Source organism: Tursiops truncatus, chromosome 13 (genome assembly GCF_011762595.2).
Source record: "Tursiops truncatus isolate mTurTru1 chromosome 13, mTurTru1.mat.Y, whole genome shotgun sequence".
NCBI classification, from domain to species: domain Eukaryota; kingdom Metazoa; phylum Chordata; class Mammalia; order Artiodactyla; family Delphinidae; genus Tursiops; species Tursiops truncatus.
This window is the reverse complement of record NC_047046.1, coordinates 81,065,249-81,080,550: the sequence shown is the minus strand read 5'-3', so window position 1 is coordinate 81,080,550 and position 15,302 is coordinate 81,065,249. Positions and strand designations below refer to the sequence as shown.

Below are 15,302 nucleotides of genomic sequence, written 5' to 3'. Positions count from 1 at the left end.
TGTCCTAAAATCAGGGAGCAGACTGAGGAAGTTAACTGCATCCACTACTAAACTTCCCAAAATAACTATTAGAAAATTTGAATCCACTCATTCTTCTTAAAACCAGAATATGGAATATGGACTAGGGTAGCAGACGTAGAAGATGAGGTAAAATGAAAACTTATTAAGCTGAATTATTAGAAGGAAGTTGGTATAGTTCAATTAAAAATGTATTTTTCCTCTCCTTTAAATCTTAACAAGACGTTAAAATCTTCAACTGGGAAAAATGTCCTAAAATCACGAGGAAAATGTGGTTTTCATATTATTTAGTAATTTTAACTTATTTATTTATCTAAAGTTAATTTAAATAATTGTCTACTGAAGTGTGTAAGAAAAAACTTGATGTGTAAGGTATTTTAATGTAAAAAATGCCATTTCCCAAATTTCAATTGAAAATGAAAGCTTTTTGAGTTCACATGGAAAAAAATGTAGCTTGGATATTATTATCTAAGTTGTGACAAATGCCATAAATAATTAAACGAAAGTGCTACAGAATGATAAAGATCCTCAAAATAATAATCACAATTATAATATGATGAACTAGCAGGAATACAAAACATAGACATCTATTTAATTTTTTTATAGTTGTTCAACTATCGCTTCAGGATAAATAAATTTGAATTTCCAACAAAGAACTCGAAGACAGTGTAGGAGTAATAAAACTTATCCTAATCATTCATGACCTACAACCAGTCTAATGAATTGCCTCATCAAGCCTTTCTATTGATATCGTGGTGATGAATCCAGGAAGAGTGAGGAACATCTGAAAAACTGGAAGAAACCCTTCAATGTACAAGGGCCTATTTATTTAGAGGTCATGTGGTATTTCTCGCTCCCACCATGCCTAACTGGGAGATGACATGGAGTCAAGGAAACATTCTTGGATTAGAAGCCTGGAATGAGGCAAAACTATTCCTGACCATTTTCTTTGCCTTTGAATAAATTACAATACCCACGGGTTTTGGTTTTCTCCTGAGCAGAACATAAAGCGGAAATTTTCTTGTACGTGATTGCTTTCAGAGCTAGCTAGCATTCCATCTATTTAGAAAATGTGTCCAACATCTCATGATACTTCCCCGAGAGTCTATGAACTATCCCATGCCTCACCTAGTTGTAATAATTGTAGAAGTGATACAACAAAGATTTACATTCTTGAGTAAAAATGGAAGCATTTGTTGTCGTTTCAGAGAAGAAAAGTGGGTGAATCTTTCGAATACATTGATAGAGAATTCACATGTGAGGCTGTTGACCTCTTATTTAGTCCCCAGCCAGTGTCACAGTGTCAACATCATGTTGAAACTCAGATGAGGTTGACCATACGAAACTGATGCTCGTGTCACTGAAGAGACATTTAACCATGGGTGTTTTGTGATGATACATTCTTTTGTGTGCAATAATTTTCACTAAACTGAAGGAAGCATACTTGATATGTGTTGTCTTTCTGTGGTAACTTCAAAACCTGATACAACCTATGTCTTCTTTCAATTGCATACTTAGTACGAGGTGAAACTAGTAAAGAAGGCCATGTCTGTGACATAGAACTGAGGTCAGAATATGAAGACAGCAGAGTCCCAGTGTAACACTGGACACTTCATTGGAGTTTTTGTAATTTTATCTAAACTGTTGCCCTAATGACTAGTTCCCTTCCTCTTGCTCTACCCCCTCCATGGGAAGTTGCACTCCATAAATTTCATAGGCTAGAAATTCATTTGTGTGGTGTATCACCTACTATAATTATTAACACAGGTCTAGTGGCAAAGTTCTATCTATTTTGAGAAGGCCAAGTTTCCGGGATTATAAAGTATAGTTAATGATTGATAAAGCAGTTTGAAATTGCAAGGTATTGACAGACATGATAGATTTGGAGAAAATGTATAATTTTCACTTTGAGCAGTTTTTAGTATAATGTTTGCTATAAAACACAAAGTGTTAAAGGCCTAAGCTCAGCCCCACTGAGTGTATACTGCCCATTTATTGTGCTGTATGTATTGTAAAAATCAAATCTGGACTACAATGTTTTTACAAGAATATAATTTTCTTAGCTTGTTTTCACTGTAGCATTAATGGTCCATTTTAGTAAGTGGCTCAAATAATCAAGGGAGTAGTGTAATCATGCTTTTTTACAGAGTTTTCTGAGATATTGGCCAAAGAATGAGGGGCAGACATCAATTTTTATGATGTTTTTAATATCTACTATAAAGATACCACATGCAATAAATTGGATTTATAGAAACTACTAACAGTGTAAAGTTATTTATCAGTCCACTGCTTCTATACTGGACAGAAAGAATAAGTGGTTAACCATTTTATAGGTGATAAATTATTTTCAAACATAATTGCCCAATGAAGACAGAGGAAAATTGTACAAGATACAAGAACTAGTACTATAGTTACTACTTGTTGGAAAAGGTGAGGTTTACTTTTAATAAATACGTTTCACTTTATTTCACATGCTCTATCAAACCACATCTTCCTTAATATATAAGTAAATATATATTTCTTATTTCATTAAGTTCAAATTGTGGCAGTGGCCAAAACCTATTGATTCATAAATATTTATTGCATAAACAAATTAGTTCTGAGTGCTAATCATCATCATTGTTTGATGACTAAGAGAAAGAAGTGTTTTCTTTTCCCTCCCACCAGAATAGTAAACCATTGGGTCAAAGTTATTTTGTACTTTTCTACATAAATATAATGTCACGTGTACAACAATTAACATTATCAGAACAAAAAATTGGGGACATAAAAAATAAATCCCTTTAGGTAATCTTTCCATGAAATGTGTACGTCTTCCAGGCTTTCTCTGCTCTCAGAAGATCCTTTATGACTTGTGTTGGGTTCCTTGACCACTGCTTTCTTCCAACCTGATATGGAAACTGTGACCATCATCGTCCGCCGGTCTAAATCTGGATGGAAAGCTGACTGAGTCAGTTTCAGAAGGAGCCGAAAGATGTCTTTGGTTCATAGCAGTCACTCCCTCACAATGAAAAAGTCACATGTATATTAAAGAAGAACACAATTTCTGAAGGGAGAAAAATGCTTGCAAAGCGTAGAGGCATCTTCAGTCAAAAACCTACAAGCTCGAGTGAGTTGGATACACGCCTATGACCACTCTACTTACTCCACTGGTGCTGGTTTTATGACCTTCCAGCAGACCGGTTCAGTAAGTTTTCATCTTTGGTTTTTGCAGAATATTTATCTGCTTGTCACTGATTACAGTGTGCATTGCCTTATGCCAAGTATATTAGGTTAATGTAAATTCTATCTGGTCATTTAGCAATTTTGACTTAGCTGCAATTTTAAGTATAGTTAGAGGAGTATGCTAGAATAAATCTCCAAAAATTTATCATGAAATCTTTTACAGCATTATTCTCATTGTGATGAGATTGGGTTAAGGACATGGGAAGGAAATTTCTCTCTGACTCTTTTTTATGACATTATTTTCTGAATGAACCGGCCCAAGGTTATGCCTGATCTTTGGGACCCCCTCAGTTACACTCACTGGTAATGATCACAAGCAAACAGTGTTCTGGAAACTACTTCATGCGGGAATCGTGTCTCCCACCAAACAGACACAAGAGCAGACTCGTCCAATTAGCAGAATCCGCCCCCGGACCCGCTGTCTGTGCTTCTGGCACGTTAATAAAGCTGAGACATATACCAGGACCCCTGAGGATCTGTCCCCCTAAGTTCCATGTAGAAACTTGTGGTCTGTAAGCAACAACTCGACCGAGTGAGCCACGAGAGGCTTGCTTTGAGCGTGGCACCACTGGGAGCTGTGCTCAAATGGTCTCAGCTGGGAGTTGCTCTGGTGTGTTTCACTAGCGGCATTTCAAAAGCAAACGCCATGTGCTAAAGTAATTCAGAGGTGTTCAACCCTGAAAGCTGGGATTTCAGGGAAGGCAGTATCGTTGTCAGGAACCAGTCGTCCGCTATTCTGCTGTGTCAGCAAAATTCACAGTGCAGAGCATTTGAGTAATTTTCTTTTTATCCCTGAAAGCTTAGGATAATTATTTTTCACAGCCACATTAACTCTTATGATTAGCATCTTGAGGGCATTTTCAGACTTATCTGATGTGTGGAAAATCTAGGCAGTTGATATAAGTGCAAATTTATCACGGAGGGACTGAATACCTCTTTTACCACTAGTAACTCTCCACAATGAATTGTGACTCTGCATTCAAGCTATGGACATGGATGAAAAAAAAGCCTTATCACAGATCAGCAAAAAAGGTACCCTTTCAACAGACTAACTTTGAAAGCTTAAAAAATTTTTGATATTGAAAAAAAAATCAGGTTTTCATCTTACATGACCTGGGCTCGCTGTTCTTTACATCCACCTTCAGAGTATTTATGAGCTGACCGTCTTAGGCACGTGGCATCAGATAATTCGGGCAGAATGATTTTTATTTTTACTTGAGTAAACTCCAAAACTAAGGGCAAAAATATCTATGTTGACCCAAATTAGCCAAACTTCCCCAGTTCACGTGGAAATCACCACGTCCCTTTAAATCTAGTAGGTTTGTCATTAGTCTCAGGAATGAAAAAAACTTTTTTTGGGGGGGGTCTATTTTCTCTTATAATCCCAGCCAACCCATATCCAGTAAAAGGAAAGTAAAGCCCAGCCAATTCTGGTTACACAGTAAATTACAAGCCCCTGATGGCTCTCCGGGAACAGCATCTGTGACACATAAAATGATACCTATAGTCCTGTCCCTACTGTTGGTCTCCTGACTGCAAAATGTCTGATTTCATTTAAAGTGTACTTTTATCTCTTTCTTAAACAGATTGTCATTTAGAGTGCTTCTTTTCCTTGAGGTTAAAGGAAAGCCAATCGAGGATCACACCCAATCTTCCCCACGTAGCTCAGAGGGGGCCAAAGGGAGAAACATCGTCACCAACAAGGGATTACTGAACAGAAAGACAGTGCAGTGACGTGACGTGCAGGACAGCCAGACTGGTTCCTTCGCTTCTGAAGTGGTCCCCCTTTTCACATCGTCACCTATGTTTCTCACAGGAGCAGACATGACTACATAAATACTTTGCTAATAAGAAGCCTTTTTTTTTTACAGCACTATTTTAAAAATAGCTATTCAACTTAATAATCTTAATTTTAATGCACCAAATAACAGTTTTCAACAATTTAAGTGAGCATATGCTGTCACTCTCAGCACACATTGATATATACTTGTTATAGATGGATACAGCAATATCCATATCTATATTTGTCTACAGACACACACACACACAACACACACACAGAGCACACACACAGAATAGAGCTACAGGGCCCTGCTTAAGAGTGTGTTCTAAATTTCGTGGGCGTGTTCCCTTGTCACTGGGCTTATTTATATGGAAAGCTGTGATGCCATTTGTAGAGCTTACTGGATTTGTCCCTGTCGAAACCCTCCAAGCCACAGAACTTGTGGTGGGTCACCTTTCTGTCTAAGGACAGACCTCTCCTCAGGTGGGATGACTGAGCCAGGAGGACAGGGGCAATGCCTTCACCCAGGTATAGTCCAGCGTGGGCGACTTCTCACCCTGCCCAGGCTTCTGCTACTGTCAGACTCAAAGGATTTTGTTTAAATGACTGTTCAGACGATTTGGATTCTATTTTTGTAAAACATAGACTCCCCTGCAAGAAACTCAATAAATAAAGGACTTAGCCAAGGAATCAAGGAAGCAGAACTCCAGTTTTTAACCTTCCACTGGGAGCGGGGATAGACCCAACCCATTTCAATGTTCCCTGCAATTGGTCCTCCGCGAGGCAGAGGGCGTGATGGCCCCCAGGCAGGTCCGGAGACTGTCTCTCTGGTCTCAGCATCTCTCTGGGTGTCATTGGATGAGGCTGGAGCTGTAGCTGAAGCCGTAGCTGCTGGACCGGGACAAGGACGGCTGTGTCTCTTCGCTCTGCTCCGAGGCGTAGCTGGGAAACGTCTGTGCGCGTGACATCTTCGAGGACCCGAACCCGTGACCTGGAGAGAGAAAAAGGAAGGAGAGCTGTACCAAGAAACTGACTCCGAAAAGCGCGAGGTGAGTAGGTAAAAATGGAGAAACGGCGCTTGGTTCCTTGGTGAGTTAAAAATGTATGCAGGGCTCGATAGTTTCCTTAGTGTGTCTTCTCAAAAATTCTGGATGCCAGAGAGCTAGGGATCTCAGACTTGTACTCTACTTCAACCTTTGGAACAAAAGCACAAAAAGCTTTTCCAAAAAAAAAAAAAAAAAGCTGTTTTTGCTGGAGAGCCTGTAAGCGCTTTCTTTTCTTTGAGACTCACTTTTCAGCGTACAGAAGCAAATGACATACTTATAAAAACCTTTTGAGCAGGCAGACTACACTTTATCCTAACCCGTCGCCATCAATTATCAGGAAGAATCTTTCACAATGATTGCGTTCCAGGCCCTGGCTTCACCTGGAGGGTTTGTGAGTAACTGAGCCCACTTCATGATATGGTTAACCCAAACGATAAACCTTCATGGTTACTAAAATAGCCTCAAAGTTAAGTCTTATAGGAAATTTATTTCTGTGATTTTATAGTTCAGATGCACCCCTGCGACGAGAAATTTGTTTAATGCAAAATCCAGAAATGATTACTGGAAAACTAGCAGAATGCTAACAACGTAGGGAGAAAGGATGCGTTCTAGGGCTTCAGGTGAACTTCCAGGGGTTTCCCCATCCTTCTTAATCAGTCAGTAATTCTTCACACGTGAGAATGATTATCTGCTGGATGAGCTCAGTGGGGAGAGAAGAAAAAATAGATACGGTGTGCTCTGCCCTCTCAGAGCTATTTCACTCAAAGCAAGAGACTATTGAGTTTGGTTTATATTTTTTCTCCTCTCTGTGGTGAGGAATCCAGGGAAGATGATTAACACAGAAACATCAAACATCTCCTCAGGCTCCTCAGGGGCTGGCGTTCGCAAGGTCATGCACTAAGCCACTTTTCATCGTCAGGTGTGTTTGGTGACTCGGAATCTATCTGGGTCGAGTCTGAAGCTTGGGATCCAGGGAGGAAATGCAAATGCATTGGGCAATAAAAAGGTAATTAAAGTGGTAGAACCTCAGTGTTAAAAAGTCGTGAGAGCAAACTCTTGCTTTCGAGATAAAAATCATGTTAGTTTCACTGTTGGCCTGGTTCTTTCATTAAGACTCAGCGGGAGGTCAGGGAGGAGCGGCCGTTTCCTACTGAGGCCGTGCTGTCTGCTCCTGTGCTTGGGAGGAGAGGCCTGGGCGTCTCCTACTGAGGCCGTCCCAGTCTGCTCCTGCGCTTCTGCCACCCAGCCTCCTGCTTCTGAGTTTCCAGACCTTTCTGCTCCCTTCCCTCCCTCTCCCAGGGTCCAGAAACCCCATTTCCTTTCTGTGCTCCTTCAGGCCTGAGGGGGGCAGGGCTGCCTTGCCGTTGCCATCTCTCACATCTCCTTACTGATTCAGTAATTGGACCGACAGCTGATTCAAAGGTCCAGCTGAATTCCATCATCAAACTCTCATAAAATCTCAGCTAAGTGTGTCTTCTCTTTGCTGTAGGACCCTGAGGAGGCAATGAGGAAGACGAAGCTGGGGGTAGGCAGGAGGGTTCGGCCATTAGAGGCGAGATCAGCTTGGGGACTTAGGAGTTAGAGCTCTGGGCACACGTGCTGCCCCTGTGGCTAACTCGTTGTAACTGATCTTGAGAGACTTACTTGGTCTCTGGGTTTCGCAGTTTCCTTATCTGCACATTCTGGATGACAATAATGGTATAATATGGTGCTTTTGAGTATTAAATCAATGTGTATCCATTAAATTCATACATGTTAAATGCATCCCCACAGCAAGAGACAGATGCCATGAGGGACTCTCTCCAGCATGGCCATCCATAGGGGCAGTCCATGAAGGCTTCCCTAAGGAGGTGGCCTTTTGACATGATGCCTATGTGACAAGGTTGTGATACACTAATCCGATATGGGGAACACCACTTAAAATTTTAACAGTTTGCCTCCTTATCTCACCATTGACTTGCTGGATGATAGTTCAGTTCCCGTAAGAGGAGAGACTGGCGTTCATGGGCACAAACCAGTTGGAAATACTAATATTAAGACCATGTTGCTGGCCTGGGTTTTATCCTGTCATTTTAAAAAATGTTAGAAATATCTGAAAGAGAGCAATGCGAGAGCACACCTTTCATTCACATTACTTGTGGTCTAAAGGCTAAGGTTTGAGTCATGAATATAGAAGAGTCCTTGCCTTTGCACACAGAATCTAGAATCTTGGGGGTAAAACTTCAGTCATGCAACTAAAATTTGCCAAGCATCTACTAAAATAGTTCAGGACTCCACAGGGAAGACAAAGTAATGGAAGCCTTGGTTCCTGAGTTTCCAGAGTTCACAAGCTGCTTTGGGAATGATCATCAGACAAGGATAGATAACAGTAAACATCAAATGAAGGGTCCACACAGCCAGTGCTGTATGGGATCAGAGCAGGACGCCAGCGCAGCTTAGAAGAGCTGGTTACAGAACTGTACACTTCAGTTCAACAATCACCAGAGACCTCTGCTCCACAGAGTGTGTAGACACCACCACCAAAGCCTCTGAAATTGCTGAGTCCAGAATCCAGCTCCACCATCCCTTTCTGAGCCTCATTTTTTTGCATGGAAAGAACATACTTTCCTAAGGTATTTTGAGGGTTAAACAAAACAACATACAGGAAGACACCTGGGATGGTAGGTACCTAATAAATGTTAGTTTTTATCCCTTCTCTCTATGCTGAATGTGTCCACACTCTTGTCCGTTTTCTTGTTCAATGTCTATACTCTGTGTACCCTCGCAGTACGCTGTTCTCACTGTGACAGGTTTGGAATATTATTTTCCTTCAAGGTCATCTTGAAGATTTCTTCGTCTCCTCTACAAACAATTTCTAGTCTAATTGGAGATTAAATGATGTTTTTTCTTACCTCAACCATTTCTTTACAGACAGTTCACAAATGATGCTGTTTCTGCTTATCACAAAAATAACATACCTCAATCAGAGCTGAACACATGAAGGCTTAATAAGTGCTGTTTGATTTTGGCAACAATGAGTATGAGAACAAAAGAGAAGTAATTAATCATTTTCTCAACATTTATTTGAATTGTGCCCTGAGGCACCGTTGATGAAAACAAAACAAAACAAATCAACTTTGTGGCTTAAATTAAAAATTCGCTGGACTAGACCTGTTCATTCCACTCAACAGAGACCCTATTTAAATCCTTCCTAAACTTTCCCCTCCGGACCATCCCCTGAAAGACAGACTCTGGGCATCTGGGGAATGCTGCAATTTAAAAGTAACAAATTTGTTCATAGCCATCAGTCTATCTTAAACGTCCTTTTGAATTTTCATTTCTACTCCATTGTATATTCATGTCTGTTTTAATAGAAAATAATATTTTCTACCCATATATTCAGGTAACATTGACAGTCTGGGAGAGAAACATATCATATTTACCTGGTGGTTTGAAGTATACTCTGAAATGACACTTCATACCGTCCCCTACCCCCTTCCCTCCATGGCAAGTATATGAGCCCCAGATGGAGAAACATGGGTCCACTCCAAAAGGAAGGACATATATTGGATACAGAGGCATTTAAGACATTTGTTTATTCTAACAAAATTACATGACTTCTCCTGGAAACTGAAGAATACCACGTGACAAGAAAGGTGAAGTGACTCTAGCCATAGAAGGAAAACTTCCTGCCGCATCATGAAAGATTCAAACCGGGAATAAACTAGATGGAACACAATGCAGTAGAAAATAACTACCAAGTCGGAATGCAGGACTAGAGATTCACATCACACCTAGGAGAAAAAGTGAGGGATGCCAGGCTCTTGTAGGTATCTTCTCTTTCCTGAGGGATAAAGCAGTACTTTGCTGCCTGGTACAGTTACCACTGCTCATCCTCTTTCTGCCAGCTTCTAGTTTTCCATACTTACTAACACCAATTTTATTCTTTACATAAAATATAAAGGAAATTGTTTTGGAAGGAAGTCAGAAGATTCCCAAAGCATAAAACTTGTGGTCATTAATTGGTAAGAGGTGATGCCCCAGTAATGCTACGTGAATTTGTGTGTTTTATTAGTTTGTTAGAATCTGGGGGACAGGAAAGAGTGTCGTCCCTTTAAATAATAAAACAAAACAAAGCAGGAAAAAGCCCCAAATAGAACAGTTGCCTCCTGAGGAAGGGAGCAGCCTGGACCAAGGCATCAGCAACAGTTAGGACTAGGTGGACACAGCGGGGATGCTGATTCCCGAGGCTAGAAACCCCTTGTTAGGAGAGGGCAGATGGCAGATCAGGCCCAGATGCTGGAGGAGGGAATGGAAGAATAAGTTGGGGTACAAAGCAGAGGGCTTAAGGGCTCTCACTGCAGTGAATCTGGGGCCAGCAGGTTTTTATGGGATGTTTAAAACTTGTATGTTTAACTTGCAGCCAGGTAAAAGGTGAGACCAGACAGGAGGTAGAAGCAACAAGGGCCATCTCCACTCTCTTAGTGAAAACCTACCATGTATTAGTCATGCTTGGAAATGCTCAGGACCTGTAGTCAGTGGCTCTTCTATAAGCTGTATTTGCATTTTCCTCAGTTCTAATTACAGTCCAAAGCAGACTATGTTTTGGTCGATCTTTGTGCTCTCCTAGGGGTGTGCTCCAGAAATGCCTGTGAGGATTCCAGGGTCCCGGGAGCTCCATGACCCTTGAATAGATTTGCTGGGGGGAATTGAGGCTCGGTTCAGTGCATCTGAACCAGCGGGGAATGAAGACCATGGGTTTCAAAGCAGACAGAAAGTGATTTGGAAACGAAAAGCCATGATGGAATAACTACTGTTCATTGAGCACATATTTCTATGCTAACTACCTTAGAAATATTATTTTTAAAAATCCTCATATCAATTCTTTAAGACTGGGTAGCTTAAACAACAATATGTATTTTCTTATAGTCCCAGAGGCCAGTATGAGGTCAAGGTGCTGGCAGGGTTGGTTCCTGGTGAGAACTCTCTCCTGGGCTGGCAGGGGGTCCTCACTGGTGCTTTCCTCTGTGTGGACTTTCCTGTTAGAACTGGGTCCAACCCATAGGATATTATTTAACCTTAATTGCCTCGTTCAAGGCCCGATTTCCAATACAGTCATATTTGGAGTTAGGGCTACAGCCTGTGAACTTTGGGGGACACAGTTCAGTCCATAATCCATTCATTTTATAATAACTAAAATTAATCAGGAGACATTAATCAGAAAATGTAGGTGACACCTTTTCTTTTGTTAGGGATTATTATTTTCGTGACCTTTTCTCTGGGAGGTATTTGTACTTGCTAGTGAAATTATGTAATTTGGCTTAAGATTACATAAAATGGTTAAACGTGACATGTAATTTTTCATCCTTCAAATTGTCAAAAAAAGAAAAATTTTAATGGTGGTTTTATGCCACTGTTTCTGATATAAACTCAATTTGCATTGCACTAGCTTACATTCCCACTTGGAGGGTATAAGAGTACTTTGTGTCTTAACATTAGATGATCTGGATATTAATTAGACTAAAAATTTTGCCAGGTTGAAGGATGAAAAATTGCATCTTATTGTTTAATTTCCTTTTGCTACATAAAGTATTTAAATTTTGTAGTCAGGTGTTGGTGTTCTGATTTTGTGTCTTGAAATAAGTCTTTCTTCATCACAAGATTATTAAAATATTTTCTTGTAAGTTCTTTTTATATTTTCATAAATTTCTTTTGCTATCTTCAGCTTTTTAATTTATTGGGAATCTCTCTTGGTTCATGCCCTAAGTTAAGGATCCTGTATTGTGTGATGGTTAATTGTGCTGGCTCTGAAGGAGGACGACTTGTGTTTGAGTTCCCACTCTGTCCCTTTACTGTTCTGTCCTTCGAGTTCCTCAAGTGTAAAATGGCAATTATGATAGTTTCTACCAATAGGATCATGTGTTCAAAGAGTTATTTCATAATAGCACAGTCTAATGGTGTATTACATTAGTGTTTATACAATACAATATTAACACTAAGAGCAGGGGTACTGTATCGTGGTATATGCACACGAGCGTGTGAGCACTACACACACACAGCCCACTAGTTCATTTAATCTTCACAACCTGCTAGTGAAGTAGAAACAAAGCGTTTGCAATAGTGCCTGGCATTGATCCTTTGTTATGAGGTTCATAATGATGTGTCATGGTGTTAGTATTTTTCCAAATACTTTATGAGATTTTATTTTTCAATCAGGGAACCAAGGTGTCTCATTTCTGGGAAATACTTCTGGATTATTATTATAATTTTTGTTAATTATTTCCCTTCCACCATTTTTCTCTGCTCTCTTTCTCCCACTTCTGTTCTCTTTCTCTAACCATCTATTATTTATATGTTCCAGTGCTGTTCTGATCTTATAATTTTCCAATCTTTTTTATTTTCACTCTCTTTTTTGCTGCTTTATTTTGTGGGAGATTTGAGGTTTGCTTAACCTTCTCTTCCAAGCTTACTAAATTATAAAAAAGATTTTCCTGTTCTAATTTTAATTTGCAAAAGCTTTCTTTTCCCTTTTCCTTTCCCTCTTGTTCTCCTTTCTTTAATAGACATTCATACATTTATTGTTATTAATAATGGCACCTTCACCCCTAAAACTATGGACCTTTTTTGCTTGTTTCATAAGTGGACATCTAAGTATCCTTTACTCATATCTTTAAAAATTAGAAATGTTTGAATGGGAAAATGCATATTATTTTATTCTGTGTAGTACCCAGCCTCCAGTTCTAAAGAGCCTGGTGGGTTAGCAACCGCATTCTAATACTGAAAAATATCGAACACAATATAGTTTATAATACTTTAATTTGTTTTAAAGATGGTTTAATTTGATTCACACAGAATTACATTTTTAATACCCATTTCATCAATTCTCTGGACTAAAAATAGCCTTCTATCTATTATTCTGGTTGATGTAGCATTCATTTTTTCCTGTTGCTTGCATTTCATTTCTCATGTATTTTAATTACCTATTGGGATATTAATTTACTACAACTGTGATATTAATTTTCTATAACTGATCTCTTCACAAAACTTAGCTGAACTCTTCACTGTTAGCAGAATGCATTTGAATAGTTGTGCAAGGTATAAGCAATCTGTGGCAGCTACTAAAATGGTAAATATTAACATGGGATAATCTAAGTTGAAACTGAGTAGAGAATACATGAAATAAAAATTCATCAGTGTTGCTCAACAAGAGGAATGGGAAAATATAAAAATTCAGTTTTTTGAGGAATGGGAAAATCTCATAAAATAAAAATTCAGTTTTTTATTTAGTTTTTGAGCTATAAATTTTTCATTGCTATTTTCAAGGGTTTAGGTATAAAATTTTGAATATAATGTTAATAAAAATAAGTTATATATTGATACATCTTTGTTCCCACTTATGAATATATTATTTATAGAAAGTTTTAGCAATCAAGGAACTATTCAGGATCGTGAAGTAGGGTGTGCCCAGTTCAGGTTGAGATCCCCAGAACTATAATCTGAGGTATTTTAACAAGTTTACTGAAAAGTCACGTTAATCTCCTGCAAATCAATAACAAGAATACTTTCCAGCTGATCGTCCTCAAGATGGTATCTTAGGGAGAAAGTGGCAATTTTTATTTGATATAATTCTTTTCTGAAGATTTTAAACGAATGCATAGAAACACTTTTCCAAGAGCATGGGACTTCCCTACGTAATGTATAGTTAGAGATTTGAGTTACGACAGAAATGTTATAGAAAAAATATTGAACGTCACATAAGTTTACATAGGAGGAAGTTTGTAAAAAAGACTAGATATGAGGAAGATTAACAAAATTATTGAAAATTTACTGTCAGGTTTTCATAGAATGTAGCACAGTTTTATTCTGCGGTAGATACAAGGTTAAGCTTGCATTTAGTCTGAGGACCTCTGAAATGAGTTTGAGGATAAGTGTCCAAAAATCTGCTTAGCTCTTGACACATCTGATTTCATCTCATTCTCTGTAGAACTTTACCTAGAATTTTTCCTTCTAGTAATGACTAGGTTGATTTTTCAGAGATCTGGGAAACATTCTGATAATCACAAACAAAATTTTGTCTTCTTAGATTTGTAAATATTTTGTTTGTCAGTATAAGACCACAGTGCCCAAATGGTCATGGCTTTCAGACTCTGTATCTCACCATCAGGAATTAGGCCCTCATGATGCTAATGATGAGAGATAAAATTCCACATGGTGAGTTGCAGCAGATGAGATATGGACGTGGGGAGGGGACACACCCTGGAGAGTCTGTTATATCTTATGAAGCCAATTGGATACTTTTTTAATGGATGATAGAAAACTTCTGAATGATTTAAAGATGAGTGATTGGATCGGATTTGCGGTTCAAAAGCTCGCTCATTCAGTGAGACGACAGAGGAGCTGTAATCAATCTTTTCCCACCATCACACATCTGATAGATTAAATTTAGCCCCAGATAGAACAATTTCTCACAGAAGGCAGTGCAAAGATAAAAAGAAGCCTCTGGTTTTGTGTGCATTTCCTAGGGTTTACTTATAATTCTTCCTGATTTTCTCCAACTCATCAGCATTCTTCCAGGTCCAGTGGGAGCGTTGGAAACTGCCAGTACCGACCTAGAGAAGGATGAGGCCAGAATGGTTGGGTGTGATGAGGAGTTGAGGACATTCATTGTCATTGAGAAAGACCTACAAATATTTCTTACTATAGTTAAATTCAATATTCTGCATTCTCATTATACAATCAATAAACTGCAGTAATTTCAGAACCTGGAAATCTGAAGCCTAGATAGTTTCTGGTTAGTAGCACTTCCTGGAAAGTCGAGATTGCAGTGTCTGTATTGATATTGAAAATATCCAGATAAATAGAGAATAGGAGATCTGAGATTCGTGAAAATGGAGTCCAGGAGTCCAGGACAAAGGACGTGTTCTGTGGACATTTCTTCTGTTTTATGAGAAACTGCTGCAAAAAATCCAAATTACTTTTCTAGGCAGGTTGTGAAATCCTTATTAGGCATTTCATCACCGTTGTACCCAGAGACAGCAGTGAAAATCATTTTAACCCCCGGTCAGCTTTTAAGTTTTAATTAGTTATCTTTATTTTATCTTTACTCTGTGAGAGATTGAAATATATTTTCATCAGTTATTGTTTAATATTAAGTACTAATGTCTAAAGGCTAGAAAATGTTTGTAGAATTATTGCCATTTTACAATGTCACGTTACCTGTAATGATTTCACTGAAAACAGGCCAGGACAGG

At 38.9% G+C, this 15,302-nt stretch overlaps 1 protein-coding gene across 1 annotated transcript in view; it reads right to left on the bottom strand.

Moving 5' to 3' along the window:
• Positions 1 to 5,716: 5,716 nt before the first annotated feature.
• DOK6 (docking protein 6) overlaps positions 5,717 to 15,302 on the bottom strand; it is a 412,918-nt gene continuing 403,332 nt past the window's right edge. The window contains exon 8 of the mRNA XM_019936445.3: positions 5,717 to 6,017. Within this exon, the coding sequence (XP_019792004.1) occupies positions 5,878 to 6,017 (140 nt within the window). The 3' untranslated portion in view covers positions 5,717 to 5,877. The remainder of the gene's footprint in view (positions 6,018 to 15,302) is intronic.